At 37.0% G+C, this 19110-nt stretch overlaps 1 protein-coding gene across 1 annotated transcript in view; it reads right to left on the reverse strand.

The window, feature by feature from the left end:
* Positions 1-701: 701 nt before the first annotated feature.
* Positions 702-19110, reverse strand: part of CRYBG3 (crystallin beta-gamma domain containing 3) — a 154710-nt gene continuing 136301 nt past the window's right edge. Inside the window, exons 18-22 of the mRNA XM_027835352.1 lie at positions 12796-12935; positions 8600-8723; positions 4377-4535; positions 2911-3070; positions 702-1748 (exon numbers count right to left, since the gene is read on the reverse strand). Coding sequence (XP_027691153.1) covers positions 1660-1748; positions 2911-3070; positions 4377-4535; positions 8600-8723; positions 12796-12935 — 672 coding nt within the window. The 3' untranslated portion in view covers positions 702-1659. The remainder of the gene's footprint in view (positions 1749-2910; positions 3071-4376; positions 4536-8599; positions 8724-12795; positions 12936-19110) is intronic.

Genomic DNA, 19110 nt, shown 5'->3' on the forward strand with positions numbered 1-19110 from the left:
AAAAAAAAATCCTGTCTCTTTAGCTTTTAAATACCAAACAAACAGTAAATCTTAAAAAAAAAATCCTGTCTCTTTAGCTTTTAAATACCAAACAAACAGTAAATCTTAAATATTTACATTGAAAGATCAGGGTACTATAAAAAAATTCAGAACAGCAGATCTAGGTCTGAATTTAACTTATTTAATTTACATTCTAAAGTGCAATTCACTGAAATTTTGAGTCTCTATATATATAAAAATAGAAAAGGTGTTTTCATATGTTTTATGGCAAGACATTTGGGTGTTTCAATGCATTTTTAAATCCAGTCCAGAATAAATTATCTGAAGTCAGGTTGAAAAAGTAACTTAAACATTCACTAGGACAGTAAAAAGGTGGAAATAATTACCTCAAATATATCAAAGATTATTATTTCCTACCTGATTTTGCTGACTGCCTGTTTGGTTACTTAAAATGTTTTATAGAAGAATGAGGGGTAGAGGGAACCTAAGGAGGCTGTGATTTAAAGAAATCTGCTCAACCTATGTTTTAGGGAAAAAAAATAAACTGGTTATGGTCCAGGCCTAAAACACAATTTTGCTTTCATTTCCAACTGACATGGAAACTTTGTAGCATTTCAGGTGGACAGAATAATAATTTGGCTTATCTTATTTAGAAGGGAGTTACTCAAATACTATGCAAAGTAAAAATAGAGAACACTAACTTAAAAACAAAATTGAGCCTGAATTTAATACATCTGAGATCTTCCATAGTACTTAAATTGCATTGTCTTTTCTATCCAGAGGGCTTCATTCTTGTCATCTGTGCTTTTTCAAAAATAGAAGGAATCCATCCTTTAAAAGGAATAGCATCATACTATTGAACAACAGAAACTATCACATACAGAGTTGTGCTTTTAATCCTGGAAGAGTTTAGGGTTCTTCTTTTTAGTATAGTGCTTCAGGTATCAAAAAAGGTAATGCTTTAGAAGATGGGCTTAAATTGCTTTTCAGATAACCTCTGAAAGCTCCTCAGTTCTTATGGGCTCTGATTCTGACAAAAGTATAACTTGACCTGTATAGTTCCCCATGATATAGAAATATGCACACACACACACAATCATATGCTATTTAGTCTATGTAGTCACCCTGTGGTAGTTATTAATAGCATACGTGGAATGACAACTCCTTGAGAACACTAACCTTTATAGAAACAACACAAATTTGAGCCTGGCTAGCCAAAGCTTGAACGACTTTTTGCTTATTTGCACTGGATAGCTTTCTAGGAAAAAATGGTATAGAGCGATGCACAGTATACAATGTACCCCCAACCAGCATCCCCCATCAAGAAACATCATCACAAAAAGGAAAGATGAGCTTAAAAAGAAGAGGGTATATCACAGGAATCCAAGTAATCTATCATCTTAGTGATAGAAAGCTTCTATAGATTTATGTAGAAGGTGGCAAAAATGTTTTAACTCCACCCAGCCTCTCTATGGTTAAAACGCAATGGTTTAGGAATCCATGTCCATAAACAGATTAAAGGAACATGAAAACAAGTTCATGATCTGCTTATGTTTCAGTGGCCTGTGACTTCAGTAGCTTCCTTTTTCACATGCTTAAGACAATGAGAGAAACAGTTCCACCTTCCTTAGCTCCTCTTAGTGATGATGGTGATTTTATTCACAATATTTCAATGTCCCATTGCTGTGTAGGTTCCCCCTCCAGAGGCTGGTTTATTATTATATGGGTCTTATCACAATAACTTCCTCCTAAAATAGGGAAAAACAAGGTAGTTAAACTCTGGATGTAACTGTAATTTACAAAGTGCTCTGAAACAGATTGAGTTCATGGATTGAGTTCAATCTGAAACAGATTGAGTTCACATTTACCATACATTAATATAGAATCTATTTTAATCAAGTTTTTAAAAAGAAAAAAAAAAGAGCAGGAGGACTGGTTCTTAATGTATTGGTTAGCATAAAATCAACAGTATGTTTCCCTGAGAGTATTGTGTTTCAATGTCAGATACTCTAACAAAGTCTATTTAGGATAGGGAAAGGGAAAGGAGGGGTGAAATGAAGGGGAAAGGGATGTGGACCTTTCATCAGAGTAGGGGAACTCCTGGTTTGCAAAATCCTTGTCTTAACTTGAGGCATTGAGAAATTACAGCCATGTAGTCAATGCTGTTAGAGGTAAAACTTTGACCCAGGTCTTTAATTGGTAGGTGTGATCAAGGAAATAAGCATTATGACAGGATTTGGGAAGACCCTAAATTGAAAACCTTTTTCATTTAACTAGCTATGTGACCCTGGGCAGGTTATTCAAACCTCTCAGCCTCAGTTCTCTCAAAAGTAAAATAAGAATTAAAAAGTAAATGAGAACGGTCCCCATATCACAGGGTTGTTGTGAATCTTAAATGAGCTTATAGAGCTGGAAGGAGCCTTAGAAGTAATGTAGTCTAATCTCCTTTTAGAAATGAGAAAAGTGAAACTCAGCGCTTTCCATACTTTACAGTATAACTATACAAAAGAAATTATCCATAGTCAAAAGGAATTATAAGGCAGGAACAACTTCTGTTGGTTTGAGAAAGTGGAGAGATGTTTCTTTTTTTTCAAAACAAGAGTAAAATATGGCTTATGGGCCATAGGAATTTGATGGGCCATGTAGGAAATAAAAAATATGCTATGGATTACAAGTCCTCTTAATTTCTCCCTCTCCACTAAGGTACCCTTCTTCCATCATTTATGCAGTCCAGTTAATTTATCTTGAATTTGTGCCCATGTAGACCTTTTTTTAAAATGTATAAATGTGAAAGTAAGATTCTCAGAAATATATATTGCGGTTGCTTTGACCTAGATTAATGTTTGGATAAAAAGACTCTAAATAGATTTGCAATTACAAGATAGAATTTGAGACCCTGTAAATTCATACCTTTAATGTCAAGGACAAGCTGGTCATTAAGGTAAGAACTGATGGTTCCATCTTTGTTCATCTTCCACTTTTGCCTAAGCTTCCCATGTTCATTCCATACAGCTACTTTAGCTCCAGGTACATCTTTTCCACCAATAACATCAAGACATGTATCATTTGCCTAAAATATTTCAAAGTTAAAACTGTGATGGCAAGTGGAACAAAAAGGGTGAGTTCCATACAGAATGGCTCTTTTACTTTATTTCACTTAATATAGAGGTTATGTGAGGGTAACCTGATCAACAGAGAGGCTGTTTTCAGTTTATAAACATGCTAAAAGAAAACTTGGAGAAAAGAAAAAAATTCACAAAAATGCCCAAACATACATTTTTTTATGAACTTAAGGTCCCTTATAATGTGAACTAGATAAAAAATTCAGTTTTAGAAAGGGAATTGGTAGATGTGGTGGGGTAGGACAGTCTCACTGAACATAGCTTTTGCACAATTTTTTTCATATGCCATTGAAGATAGTAAGATAAGTAGAAAGAGGCAAAGGCTCTCTTGATTGTGCAAATGTCTTGCCACCATCTTTTAGGAAAGAAATGCCTGTCATGACATGTGAAGACATTTAGAATTCGGCAACATTTTTATAACTGCTGCTGTAAGTGCTACTTGTTAAATTCTTTTTTTTTTTTTTTAAGGTAATTGGGGTTAAGTTACTTGCCCAGGGTCACACAGCTAGTAAGTGTCAAGTGTTTGATCTGAGGCCAGATTTGAACTCAGGTCCTCCTGACTTTAGGACTGGTGCTCTATCCACTGCGCCACCTAGCTGCCCCAAGTTCTGCTTGTTTAATGATCCAGTTACATGTAGCAGCATTATTTGCATTTATGCCTTTGGATTTCAAATACAAGACAAATGAAGGACAGTTAAATTGGATGGCAACAAAATTATTCAAATATCAGTGTCTCATTTTACTTTCAACAGCAGCATGCTTCAAAAGTTGATTTTATCAAGACTAGGAATGTTTTTATTTTTTAGGCATACATACTGTGCTACTCAAGATTAGATCTTATTCTGTTGTGATATTACATTTACTATATAGGGTTCAATTGTTCTAGTCCAACTCTTCATGACTCCCTTTTGGAGTTTTCTTGGAGTGGTTTGCCATTTCCTTCTTTAGCTCATTTTACAAATGAGGAAACTGAAGCAAACAGAGTTAAGTGACTTGCCCAGGGTCACTTAGTGTCTGAGGCCAGATTTGAACTTAGGAAGATGAGTCTTCCTGATTCCAAGCCTAGCACTCTATCCACTGTGCCACCTAGTTGCTTACATATACTATATATTATACATATAGTATACATTAATTTAAATAAAATATTGGCTTAAAAAGGAATGGGATTAAGTATCTGTTAGGATACTTAGGATTAAATAAACTAATTTAATAAAATTAAATGGGATTAAAGTATATGTTTTCAAAACCATTTACCTTGGATTTAAAGAGTCCTCGACAGTAGTACCACATTTGGGTATTTTTTCCATTATAAGGAGAAATACATACTGACGTTGTCCTCAAATCAGCTAGATTTCCAGTGACTGTTAGGTATTCACCTTGGGCTCGGTTCTTTATTCTGATATATACTGAAGGCTAAAACAAAAGACAGAAAGAATTTATTCAAACTGGGGTGAGGGTGGGATTTAACCTTGGTATTTAACTAATTTCCCAGAGAAATTGCAGGCTAACGCAGTTGTTCCCACAGGGTGGAAGGGATACATTTGTATGTACGTCATTTATGGATTGAGACCTGCCTATATTTGGGGGGAGAGGAGGGAACCATCTATCAAAGTTCAATGGAATTTTGAGCTGGAAAGGGGCTTTCTTTCATTTTATGAAAAGCTAGAAAAACAGGTCTAGAGAGGACAAGTGACTTACTCAAAGTCATAAACTAAGTAACAGAGCTAGGATCTGACTCTAGGTTTCTGACTCCAAATTAATTGTTCTTTCCATTCTATCACTGATCATTGACTTAAGAAGCTCTCCCATGGTTGTAGACTTCTCAGAGCTAATATCCCAACCTGGAGCTTACAAAAATATTCAAGGCAACATGTAAGCTGGGTGAAAGAACAATGCTAAATAAGTAAACAAGTTAAGGTAGTAAAACCTTGAAACTTTAGACCTTGTGGTAGCTGAATAGGAACCAGTTTGAAATCCAGGAAGGAAATCAATCTTGTAAATGGAGTGTCTTGACCATCTTCCTTTTCCACTTCAACAGTGCCTTCTGTGAACATTTTTCCCTTGATTCTACTATCTGATTTTTTCTTTATCTCCTTTTCTAGATCATCATCATTCTTTTTGATCACTAACTTTGAGTGTCCCCTTCTCTCAAAGTTCTGCTAGGACTGATACTCTTTTTACACTTTTCTTTGGGGACCTCATCAGCTCCCATGTGTTTCAATGATAACTGCTACAGAGATGGCTTTCCACTCTATGTATGCAGTTCTTCTTTGTCATGAATTTCTTTTCTACATTACTAGGGGATTATTTCCAACCTTGATGTTCTCACAGATCTCTAATTCAATATGTCCCTAACAGAATCCACAGTATTTCCCCCTAAACTTCCCTTCTCCATCAAAGGCACCAGCTTCTTCATTGACGTATCCTTTTCTCCCCACATCCTCAGTCAGTTGCCAAATCTTGTTGATTCTACTTCTCTTGTACCCTCTTTTCTTTCTCATACAGCCACTACTCTCTGTTTAGCCTGGTCAATTGAAATAGTGTACAGCTGCCAAAGCAATAGTCCCTAAAGTTCAAATTTCAGGTAATTAAACTGTCTACTTGCATTTTTTCGCCTAATTTTATCTTTATACATTTGTATATTTGTACAAATATACATTTATAGATTGGTACAAACTGGCCTACTTGCCACCCCCCTACCCTGGAACCTTTGGACAGGTGGTCTCTCATATCTAGAATGCACCCCTTCCCTCTTAGCATCACAAGCTTTCTTTAAGACTCAACTCATGCCCTCCACAAAGGCCTTTTCTGATCCCCTCAACTATTACTGTTTTCTTCCTCTTAATTAAATTGGATTTATTTCTCTAGTTTCTCCCTATTAGAATGTAATATCCTTGAAAAGATTTTGGTTTTTTATATCTCCAGTGTATAGTACAGATAGTGATTGAGTAGAAAAAATCCTCTGGAGTAAGAGGTCTTGAGTTCAAATCCTATCTCTGTGGCCAAAGACACTCAACTTCCCTGGGCCCCAATTTCCTCACCTATAAAATGACAAGGTTGGGTGAGAGGTTCTTGGAGGTCCCTTCCAGTCCAGAACAGGCTTAGGGAGGTAAACATTTAGAAGGTCAGAAAGTAGAATTTCCAAGTTCAAGATCTTAGAGTTAAATGTAGTTCCAACTACATCCATAAGCTGGTGAAGTTTAAAGTGGGAGTTGAGGGGGGTTACAGCAGTATCAAACAATGTTTGATAGGGAAGGAGTGTGGAAGACAATATTGTAGGCACTAGAAATAAGCAGAGTGCAAACAGAGAAAAAGAACAATCCTCTGATAATTTGAGAAGGCGATTTAGAAAGGATTAAAAAATGAAAATTACAGGGCAACTCTTTCTAGGATCAAAAATTTAGAACTGTAAGGTTAGCTAGAGGTGATCTATTTCAATCCCCTCATTTTAAAGAGTCCAGGGAGTTTATACAAGTAATAAGTTATAATATTATAATTATAATAAGTAATAATTAATTATTTATTAATAAATAATAAAACTCAGATTCTCTGACTCCAAATCCAGCACTCTTTCCACTCTACAATTTTGAAAGGGAAGATATATAGGCAACACACACACACACACACACACGCATACACACACACACGCGCGCACACACACACACACACACACACACACACACACACACAGCATATAGCTTGAGCGAATGGCAGGGTAAGTGAAGGTGTTTTTGTGAATGAGAAAATGGGTTAAGGAGAGACTGAAAATGGGAAAGAAGGGAACAGACATCCAGAGGAGATGACCTCTTCAGCCAGTCAACAAGCACTTATTAAGCCCTAACTATGTCCTACGCATTGTGATAAACACTGGGCATACCAAGAAAGACACAAGCAGTCCCTGCTCTTGGGGAAAGAACATGTGTACATAAAATAGGCATACATACAAAGATTCTATACAGCAGATGAAAGATAACCTTAAAAGGGAAGGCTCAAGTAGATGGGGAGACTGAGAAAGACCTCCTGTACAAGATAGAATTTTGAAGGAAGTCGGGAGGTAGAGATGAGGCAAGAGAGCATTCCAGATAAGGGGGACAGCCAATGCAAAAGCATGGAGACTAGAGATGTAAAAAATTGCAAAGTAGGCCAGCATAGCTGGATCACAGAGTATGTGCAAGGGATTTGTGTCACAAGACAAGAAAAGTAGGAAGGAGACAAGTTGTGAAAAGCATTAAATGCTAAGTTCTCTGCTTTCGTAAAAAGCACCATCATTTCCTGCTTCCTGGGTTTGTAATCTCACAGCAGTCACTCTCCCACTATGTCTAATCAAAATCAAATCCTATTGATTCTTCAAAATATTTCTCAGAGTTATGTTTCTCACTTTATGTTTGACAGTCTCACTCCTACAAATCTAGTCTAGCTACTACATTATCTGTATATTGTTGTCATAACCTCCTAAATGGGCTTCCTTGTCTAATCTCTCCTTTCTCCAATCCTTCAACCAACTACCTCATTATTTTAAAGATGTGTGATTTCATCAATGTGAGCATTCCCTACATTGATACTGATTGTAATCCACCTTATGATTTAATTTAAAAGTCTTCAAAAAATTAATTAAATGGTTTTAAAACTCAGTTTCACCAGTGGGCTGCAAAATCAATAGCATGGCAGCCAAAAAAAAAGCTAATTTGATTTTTAAACTGTATTGAGAAACAAAGTGTCCCAAATTCCAGAACTAAGAAAATTATGTATCCTCAGGGCACATTTACAATGCTGTATTTAGGATTAATTAACAAGCCAGAGTCCAAAGGACAGCAATCTGCTTGGTGAAGGACCTGAAGATCATGCCATATGACAGTCATTTGAGGACATTAAGGATGTCCAGCCTAGAGAAAAGAAAACTTTAGAGGAAATGGGTGGGGATAGCTATCATGTGATTAGACTTACTTTGCTTGATCTGATACGCACAACTAAAGAAAGGGGTACAAGTTGTAAAGAAAAACAGTTAAAAGTTATCCCAAAGTGGAATCAGGTGCCTCAGGAAAGTAGAAGGATTCCCCATCAGAAGAGTTCTTCAGACAAGACTTGGATGACCACTTTTCAGAAGACTTCTAAGGTATCTGCTACCACTGTCATTCTGCTAAATCACTTCATCTCTCTGAATCTGTTTTTTATCTGTTAAATGGGATTAATAATCCCTATTGCTTTAGGATCTAGGTTTAGAGCTGGAAAAGTTCTTGGAGGTCATCTGGCTCAACCTTACTTTACACATGAGAGTAAGCCTGAGAAAGGGCCACACAGAAAATAATAAGTGTCAAAACCAGTAATCAAATTGATATCCTCTGACTCTCAATTCTCTTCCTTTTAAACTGTTCCACACTGCCTCATTAGGTTATTGTGAGGAAAGCACTTTGTAAACCTTATTGACCATTGTGAGTTATTATTTGAAGTACTAGGAGGGAAAATTTTTTTCTCATTACCTGTTTGATGGGGCGAAGAGAACCAATTGTTTTCCAACCACTGAATGCTGACCAGTTTGAAATCTCCCTAGGTTCTAGCAAAATTTGTCTTCCCAGGAAATTAGATCCTTCATAAGCAATCCACCTGAATAACAAAAAAAAAGAATAAATATGCCAAAATATAAAATATATAAATTTAGTGGAAACTACCAAAATATGGTAGCATTTTTCACACTATGTTGTTCCTTTATTCCAATCTTCTAGGATTAGAAATTTTTTTCAATATACTTTGCTTTTATATGCATAGAGTAGAAGATAAGTTATATATAATTTTCCTTCAATTATATTAAAACTTTCTACAGATTGCTATACGGTAATCTCCAAATCTGCCAATTGAATGGGCAGCTAGGTGGCCCAGTGGAGAAAGCACTGGGCTTGGAATCAGGAAGATTCATCTTCTTGGGTTCAAATCTGATCTCAGATCCTTACCAGCTGTGTGATTCTGGGCACGTCACTTAACCATGTTTGCCTCAGTTTCCTCATTTGTAAAATGAGCTGGAGAAGGAAATGGCAAACCACTCCAGTGTCTTTGCCAAGAAAACCCCATACAGGGTCACAAAGAGTCAGATATGACTGAAATGACTGAAAAACAAGCCAGTTAAGTGGTAAATAAAAACATTTACTCAAGTACATTTGTATGTACTCTGAAGTTAGTCCTAAGCTTTTCTAGCACATGAGTAAGACATTTCAGTTTTTTACAATTACTAATGTTTCTCTAAAGATGCATTGACCTGGATGTGCCTTATGACTACTCCCATGGGTCAAGATTTCAAATCTTAGCATACTTAAAATTATATTCTCAGTATACTTAGTCATGTGATCTGCTAGGTAGTGTATGTTTGCCATGTCTAGTTTTCCCTGAACCTAGGATCTAACCTAGGTTCAGTGTTGGAGAAGAAGGAAGGTCTTAGAAAAGCTATCAGGGAAAACATTAGTTCAAACACACACCATAGGGCCTCATTCTTTTGTTATATTGCCAGTCATACTTTGCCAAGCCCCAACTTTAGGTTACCCCTACCTACAATGTACCTTTTCCAGTTGCATATAGCAGAACCCTGATGGAGAAAGCCACACTGTTAATATTGATTAAGTTCACTATAAATTTATGGTATTTAATCTCAATTAGGTACTCACTGCTCAATCCTTTCATTGTTCTATGATTGCTCACCTTATACACTTCATAGCAGCTATTTAAAATCTTCCCTTTGGTTCTCAAATCCTCATGTACCACTGCCTTTTTCAAGAAAGGACCTTATGTCATACTTAATTGAGAAAATAAAGGGGACCAGTTACAAGCTCCTCCTTTCTCATTTCATATCCTCAAACTCCTTATCCTCTCCTTCTTCACTTCTGCCTCTAGAAAAAGAGGTGCCCCTTTTCCTTAACAAAGGCCCATTCCTCTGCTCATGATCTCATCCTCTCTTATCTTCTCCAGAAGCTTGCCCCCTCAATCATACTCCTCTACTCCTTAAAAAATCCTTACCTGACCTTACCATTCATGCTACCATCCTTTACCATCCTTTATCTTTCCTTCCCTTTGTGGCTAAACTTCTAGAGAAAACTGCTTACATCTGGCATTTCTACTTCCTCTCCTTTCACTTGCTTCTAAATCCTTTCTACTCTGGCTTCCCACCTAAACCATTCAACTGAAACTACCTGCTACAAATGATCTCTTAATGGCCAAATCTTATGGCCTTTTCTCCGTCTGCATTCTTGATTTCACTGCAGCATTTGTCACTATTGATCACCTTCTCCCAGATATTCTTTCCTCGCTGGGTTTCTGTGCCACTGCACTGAATCTTCTCCTGTCTGTGTGGTCACTCCTTAGTCTCTGCTGGATCTCCAATGTCACCAACATTTACCTTAAGTGTCCCCCACAGCCTCTTGTGTATCCTATATTCTCTCAGTTGATCTCATCAGATCCATTGGTCCAATCAGCATCTCTAATTTACCATGTCCTGAACACAGCTCATTATCTTTTCCTCAAACCCTCCTGTCTTCTGAACATCTATGTTTACTTCTACCACTCAGCCTTGCAACCTCAGTGTTATCCTCCATATCTCACTCCCCTCCTACGTATCCCATACATTGATTGCAGTGGCTTCCCTGGGTTGCTTCATTAACTTTTTTTTTTTTTTTTGGCGAGTCAATTGGGGTTAAGTGACTTGCCCAGGGTCACACAGCTAGTAAGTGTCAAGTGTCTGGTCTGAGACTGGATTTGAACTCAGGTCCTCCTGACTCCAGGGCCAGTGCTCTATCCACTGTACCACCTAGCTGCCCCTAAACAATTATTTATTAAGTGCCTACTGTGTACCAGGCACTGTGCTAAGAGTTGAAGATACAAAAAATGGTAAGATAGTCCATTCTCTCAAGGACCTTAGTCCAATGGGAGAGACAAGACAATGGGGGGAATCAACAACAAACAAATAAGTACAAACAGTCGATATGCAGTATAAATTGGAAATAATTGACAGAGGGACAGCACTAGAGTTAAATCGGATTGGGAAAGACTTGTACAGGAGTACAAGGTGGGGTTTAACTTGGACTTGAAGTCAGCTAGTAGGTGGAGATGGGAAGTAGCCACTGAAAATGCCCCGAGTCAGGAGACTAAGCTCAAGTCCCACCTCCTTGCAGAAGGCCTTTCTTAGTCCCAACCTCATCCCTCACCCCTACCTCAGATGTCAGGGACCTATCTGCACATTCATATTACTGCTTTCATCTACTCTTTATATGTCTTACATTATCTGGTTATTTACGTGTCACCACAACTAAAACATATGTTCCTTGACACAAAAAAGGGTTAAGATATTCATTGCCTTGTCTATATTGTCTATATTCATTGCCTCCATTTCTTTACCTCCTGCTTGCTTTTCAAGCTCTTACAATCTAACTTCCAACTTCAATTTTCATTATTCTCTCCAATGTAACCAGTGTTCTCTTACCTACTAGATCCAATGGTCTGTTCTCAGTCTTCATTATGCTCTACCTTTCTGTGGTTTTCGACTGTCAACCACTCTCTACTCTTGTATATTTCTTTATTCCACTGTCTTCTCTGAGCTGCCACCTTGTTTCTCCTCCTACCTCTCACTACTCCTTAGATACTTTTTGGATGTTAACTTTCTCAAATTCTTCCCTCTTTTTTAATCTACATAACATCTCTTTCTTTCACATTTCAGGCCCTTATCTACTTCTTGTATAACTACTGCACTAGCCTCTTTAATTGGCTCTTGGCTTCCAGAATCCACCCTCTCCTATCCATCCCCCACCCAGCTTCCAAACTAACATTCCTAAAATATAGGTCTGACCACATTTCTCCCCTACTCACAAATGTCCACATTTTGGGGAAGTACCCTCATGGAGCATAGTTGGGCAATTTGTAGAATCAGAGATGGCTGGTCAGAGGCATTCTATGTGAATCTTCCAACTAGCAATGTATTTCCACTATAGAAATGACTTTATATTTACTTATATATGTATATGTTATATTCTTCCCACACTCAATAGGATGCCAGCTTCTTAAAGGCATGGATTTTGGGGGGTTTTGTATTCTCAAAACTCAATAGTATTGGTTTAATTGAACTGTGTATTTCTAGGTAGAAGATTAAAACTTCTTTGAAGGTTCTGAGGTTGATGTTAGAACTATACAGCATGGCTGAGCCATGTTGGATGATTAAATAATCATAGGATCACAGTAACAATCAATAATCAAACAAGATCATATTATTTACAGTTTCCCTTAAAATTGAATGGTCTAACATCTGGTAGCTATCTAATGTCTTCTGGTTCAAGGACCAATTACACACTTCTCCGGTAAAGTGACTAAGGAAATCTGCTCTCAAACTGTTTACCATTTCCTCTATTTTAGACAGTAAGGTATGCTTATTCTAGTGGTTGTGAATGAACAGCAATTCCTCTTTTTTGGGGGGGTAGGGAGAAGGGACGACTATCTTCTGAACTATACCTTGGAGAATGCTGACTAGTTCTACACAGACAAAAGTCCTTTTTACCAACTTAGCCTTATTGTCTCTGAGAAACTCCAACATGAGAAGAATGTCTTGAGAATAAGACCATGCAATTAGAGCTTTTAAAATATTAAGTAATATTATCTGATGCTCAAGCCAGGGGGATAACTAAATACAAGCTGCTACCATACTTACAATCCACTTTTTACCCACACTGACTGTGTGTAGAAGTAGAGATCCTTATTCAAAATCGAGTTGATCGCATCTCCTAAATGGAGTTCTCTTCCTTCACAGTGTTCCAAAGCAAAGAGACTGATGAAGGGTTCTTCAAAAACCTAGTAATACAAAGTAGATATGCTGTTATGCATATGGAGTATGCCAATCACAATTCAGCATTGCTTGTATCTAATTTACTCTCAAGTAAATAAAGCCTAATTTTTCAAATAGGTTCTCAGTCTAGATTTGTCATCAGAACAGCATTGAAAAAGAATGGCTTCATCTTATTTTTACAAACAAGGTTGACATTGAAATAGTAATACTGATTATATATTAGCATAATAGAGACAGCATAATGTCTGGAATACAGAGTAAAAAAGAACTATGTTCAACTTCAGTCTTTGGTTGTTTGACCCTTAACTTGTGGGCAAATCTGTTCGGTTCTGCCTCCACATCTTTAGTCATAAGAAGACTTAAACATCCTAGTTCAGGCCCCTATTACTGCCTTATTTCTCTCCCATCTCTAACCATCCTTCACACAGCTATCAAACTGATTTTCCTAAGACAACATGGCACTCTTCTGCTCAGAAAGTTCAAGCAGCTCCCCATTAATTCAAAGATAACATATAAACTCTTTGGCATTTTAAAGCCTTTGTCCATTTAAAAATCTTGGTCCAGGACATCACATATTATTCTCCTTCATAACTTTCCTTGTACGTTATGTTTTATCTCCAATCTCCACATCTTTTCATAGGCTGCCTGCCCCCAATGCCCAGGGAAGCACACTTGCCCTTTTAGAAGGTTTAGCTTTGGAGGGGCAGAGTCAAGATGGCAGAGGGAAAGCGGTGACTTGCTTCAGCTCTCCCCCAGACCCCTCCAACTACCTACAAAAAATGGCTCTAAACAAATTCTTAAGCAGCAGAACCCACAAAAAGGCAGAGTGAAACAAATTTCCAGCCAAAGACAGCCTGGATGGTTGATCGGAAAGGTATATCGTGCCGAGCGGGCAGAGGAGTGCAGTTTGGCATGGGCACACAGGCCACAGCGAACCTGGAGCAGGCCTCAGAGGACTGAATTGCAGGCAGCTGTGGTGGTTTCCAGACTTTTCAACCCAGGAACGCCAAAGACAACTTAGAAGGTCAGTGGGAAAAGTCTGTGACGTCAGTGAGAGAGAGAAGCTAGGTTTCAGCTGCAAGTCCTGAGTGTGGGCCGCGACTGCCTCCTGTGAGCTTCTGGCCCACAGACTGAGGGGGAATCAAGTGGCTGATCAGAGGGGGATTGCAGGGATCTCTTTGCCAGTGCTGAGGCAGGAATCTCTTACTTTGCCCGTGCTTGGATCTGGGTCACAGTTCTGAGGGGCGGTCCTGGTGGAGCTTGTTGTGATGGTAGAGAGGAAACACCTTGCCCCTTATCATACAACCTTGGAAGAACTGAAAATTTACAAATCCCTACAAGTATCTCTGAAAACAGCTATACAAACCCCCGAAGCTTGCAACAGTACATTCTCCACACTGGAAGCAGACTCTTACCTTAACAAAGAGTTTAAAATTCAAGTCATTGGCCAGGATCATGAGTAAGCAGCACAAAAAGAGTCAGACTATATTATCTTACTTTGGTGACAAAGAAGATCAAAACATACAACCAGAAGAAGACAACAAAGTCAAAGCTCCCACATCCAAAGCCTCCAAGAAAAACAGGAATCAGTCCCAGGTCTTGGAAGAGCTCAAAAGGCATTTTGAGAAGCAAGTAAGAGAAGTAGAGGAAAAACTGGGAAGAGAAATGAGAGTGATGCAAGAAAATCATGAAAAACAAGTCAACAGCTTGCTAAAGGAGACCCAAAAAAATACTGAAGAAAATAACACCTTAAAAAATAGCCTAACCCAAAGGGCAAAAGAAGCCAAGGAGGAGAAGAATGTCCTAAAAAGCAAAACTGGCCAAATGGAAAAGGAAGTCCAAAAGATTACTGAAGAAAATACTTCCTTAAAAATTAGAATAGAGCAATTGGAAGCTAGTGACTTTATGAGAAAACAAGACACTGTAAAACAAATCCAAAAGAATGAAAAATTAGAAAACAAAAATCTCATTGGAAAAACAACCGACCTAGAAAATAGATCCAGGAGAGAGAATTTAAAAATTATTGGACTATCTGAAAGTCATGATCAAAAAAAGAGCCTAGACGTCATCTTTCAAGAAATTATCAAGGAAAACTGCCCTGAAATTTTAGAACCAGAGGGCAAAATAGAAATTGAAAGAATCCACCGATCTCCTCCTGAAACAGATCCCCAAAGGAAAACTCCTAGGAATATTGTAGCCAAATTCCAGAGTTTCCAGGTCAAGGAGAAAATATTGCAAGCAGCCAGAAGGAAACAATTCAAGTATTGTGGAAACACAATCAAGATAACACAAGATTTAGCAGCTTCTATTTTAAGGGACTGCAAGGCATGGAATATAATATTCTGGAGGGCAAAGGACATAGGATTACAACCAAGAATCACCTACCCAGCAAAACTGAGGATAATCCTTCAGGGGAAAAAATGGTCATTCAGTGAAATAGAGGACTTTCAAGCATTCTTCATGAAAAGACCAGAGCTGAATAAAAAATTTGAGGTTTAGCTTCCTTCAAAGCTTAGCGAAGTACAACCTCCTACACTGTATCTTTCTTGATACAGTGGCTTCTAGTGCTCTCCTCCATAACTTTTTTTTTTTTAACTTTTGTATAAATGTTGTCTTTTTCTGATAAAATGCGGGCTCTTGGGACCAGGGATTGTTTTATTTTAGCTTGGCATCCTTGGGGCCTACTACAGTTTCTGGCACATTAAAAATACTTGTTGACTGTCAAGAAGTCTGCTAGACAATTCAGAGTAAGCAATTCCATGACCCAAGGGTTTTGAGTACTTTTCAAAAGATGGGAATGCCAAAATAATGTGTATTTTATGGTTTGAAGATTCAATCTTAAGACATCAAAGACGACTGAAAATTTCTTTGTGCTAAGTTCAGGAATATTCATCTTTTTCACCTGGCCTGATGCTACTCTGGGTAGGAACCTCAGCATCTTTTGTGGTGACTAAAAGGCTGGAGCAGTTCACCAACTTATAACTCTAAAATTTGATGGAAACAGGCAGGTTTCCTTAAAAGGTAACTTGATATATGGTTCAATTTCAGAGTTAACAGACCTTCCCTGCAATGATGCTAGTTTATCAAATATTATGCCACCATACTTGTTTGCTACTCCATACTGTATACCTAATCTGTTGCCCTGATCAGCTTTTCTATCTTTGTCAGTACTTTATAGTTTGATGAATACTGTTTTGAACTGTAGTTTGAGCTGTGGTATGACTAGATCCCCTTTCCCCGACTTTCCTGTTTTTTAAAAAAATTACATTTCATAAGATTTTTGTCCTTTTGTTGCTTCTGATAAATTTTGCTATGATTTTTCTACCTCCATAAAGTTTCATAAGCATGTCACAGAATAATTGAGTAGTAGTGTCATTTTTATTCTATTGGCATGGTCAACCATAAGCAGTTAATATATCTCAAATTATCTACTTATTTCTATAAAGAATATTTTAAAGGTGTATTCATACAATTCTTATGTGTCTTAGTAAGTGGATTCCCAGACATTTTCTACATTCTGTAATTATTTTGAATTTCATTTCTCTGACTCTTCATGCAGGTTTTTGTTGACAATATATGGAAAAACTAGTGATTTATACTGTTTCAATTAATTTACAGTTAAATGTCTAGGTTTGTCTAAGTAGATAATCATCTCAACTGCAAAATTTGATGTTTATCTATGCTTTTTCCCTAAATTACTTTTTCTTTTCTTATTGGTATAGACAGCATTTATAGAACTTCTCTTCTGGATTTTGCCATCATCTCCCGGGAACCATCATCATGCTGCAAGATCACTTATGTCCTGAACTCACATCTCATCAAGTACCTTCTGCCCTTTCTTCCGACTGGAGAGGGTGGAGATGGAGACAAACTTCTTCCAGAAACTCCTTTTAAGGAGGGCATTTGGGTGAACTATTTCATTTTCCACCCAAGTGCACTCCTCTGGACTTAGACCTTTAGCCTAACTTTTCAGCTTCCTTTTACATGTTGCTTTTCCCATTAGACTGTAAGTTCCTTGAGGACAGGGACTGTCTTTCATTTTTTGGGAGGGAACGTTTAATTTACTGATTGGAAGTGATTACTGAGTGATGACCATAGGTATCCTTGCTTTAGGCCAGCTCTTCTAGTGTTTCTCCATTATTCAATTCTGACTCTTGGTTTTAGATAAATATTATTTACCATGCTGAGGAAAAGTCCATTCTTGTTAGTGTTTTTAATAGAAATTGGTAATATAATTTGTCAAAAACCTTTTAAATCTGTTGATATAACTGACTGCTTTAATTATTAATATGATACAAATATACATACATATAAATGGTATATGTTTATAATTTTACTAATACTGAACCATCCTTTTAATTCTGGTATAAATCTAACCTTGTAGTTGATAATCTTTTTAAATATATTTTTACAGCCTCTTAGCTAATTTTTATTCATTTTTCTTTTTTGGGCAATGATTTTCATTAAAATAATTTGTATAGTAACAGAGGTTCTTAACCTTTTATAAGTTTTTAACCTTTGGCAATCTAGTGAAGCCTATGGAACCCTTCTCAGAATGTTTTTAAATTCATAAAATACATAGGAATACAAAGGAAATCAAAGGTTGGTGAAAATAAAGATCATTTTTTCCCTCATCCAAATTCAGAGACTACCTGAAAACACTCCATGCTTAATCCCTGGTCCATAGTTTTCTTTCTCTGTTCTATCCCTGGTAGGAAAATTCACATTTTTATAATATAAGGGATTTGGGAGGACCTCTTCTTTTCTTGTTTTTGCAAACAGTTCGTGTAACAATTGAACGTTGGATAGAATTCACTTGTAAATTAATCTAGTTTTGTTTTCCACCTTTTTTGGAATTAATTTATAGCTTATTCAATTTATTTTCCTAAGATTTAGTTATATAAATTCTCTTAATTTCTTATTCCTTTAAATCCAGGTATTTTGTATTTTTTAGAATATTCATTCATTTTATTTATCAGGTGAGTAAAAATATTTCTAATAATTTCCTTTATTTCCTCTTTAATTGTTCTCATTTCTCTCTTTTCCATTTTTGATACTGGGAATTTGGTTTTCTTCTTTACAAAGCAGACCAAACAATGTTTTATTTTATTAACTTCTTTAAACATCTCCTGGTTTTATCAACTCAAAATTTTCTTTTTTTGCTTTCAGTTTTGTTCATTGTTTTTGTGGTTTTTCAGAATGTCTATTTTAATGTTTAGTTGTTTTAGAGGGAAATTACTTTTTTTAAAAAATAATTAATTTATTTTGATTTGTCAACAATCACTTCCATATGCTTTTGAGTTTAAAATTTTTCTCCCCCTCCCTCCCCACGATGACGCATAATCTGATATAGGCTATAAATATACATTCCTATTAAACAGATTTTCACATTAGTGATGTTGTAAGGAAGAATTAGAACTAATAGGAGGAACCACCAGAAAGAGGAAACAAAACTCAACAGAAGAAAAAAAAATAGCAAATAGTATGCTTCGATCTGCATTCAAACTGCATAGTTCTTTCTTTGCATGTGGATAGCATTTTCCTTCACAAGGCCTTTGGAGATGTCTTAGATCCTTGTATTGCTGGGAAGGGTTAAATCTATCACTATTAGTCATCGCAGAACGTGGCTGTTATTGTGTACAACGTTCTCTTGGTTCTGCTCGCTTCACTCAGCATCAGACCATACAAGTCTTTCCAGGTTTTTCTGAAGTCAGCCTGTTTATCATTTCTTATAGCACAATAGTATTCCATTACATTCATATACCACAACTTGTTCAGCCATTCCCCAATTGATGGGCATCCTCTCAATTTCCAATTCTTTGCCACCACAGAAAGAGCTGTTATAAATATTTCTGTCCATGTAGGTCCTTTTTCCATTTGTATGATCTCTTTGGGATATAGCCCTAGGAGTGGTATTGCTGGGTCAAAGGGTATGCACATTTTTATAGCCCTTTGGGCATAGTTCCAAATTGCTCTCTGAAATGGTTGGATCATTTCATCAGTCCACCAACAATGCATTAGTGTTTCAATTTTCCCACATCTTCTCCAACATTTATCATTTTCTTGTTTTGTCATCTTGGCCAATCTGATAGGTGTGATGTGGTACTTCAGAATTGTTTTGATTTGCATTTCTCTAATCAAGGGAAAACTGCTTTTCTAGATTTTTTTTTTCATTTTATG

This window comes from Vombatus ursinus, unplaced genomic scaffold (genome assembly GCF_900497805.2).
Source record: "Vombatus ursinus unplaced genomic scaffold, bare-nosed wombat genome assembly UNPS02014814.1, whole genome shotgun sequence".
Classification (NCBI taxonomy): domain Eukaryota; kingdom Metazoa; phylum Chordata; class Mammalia; order Diprotodontia; family Vombatidae; genus Vombatus; species Vombatus ursinus.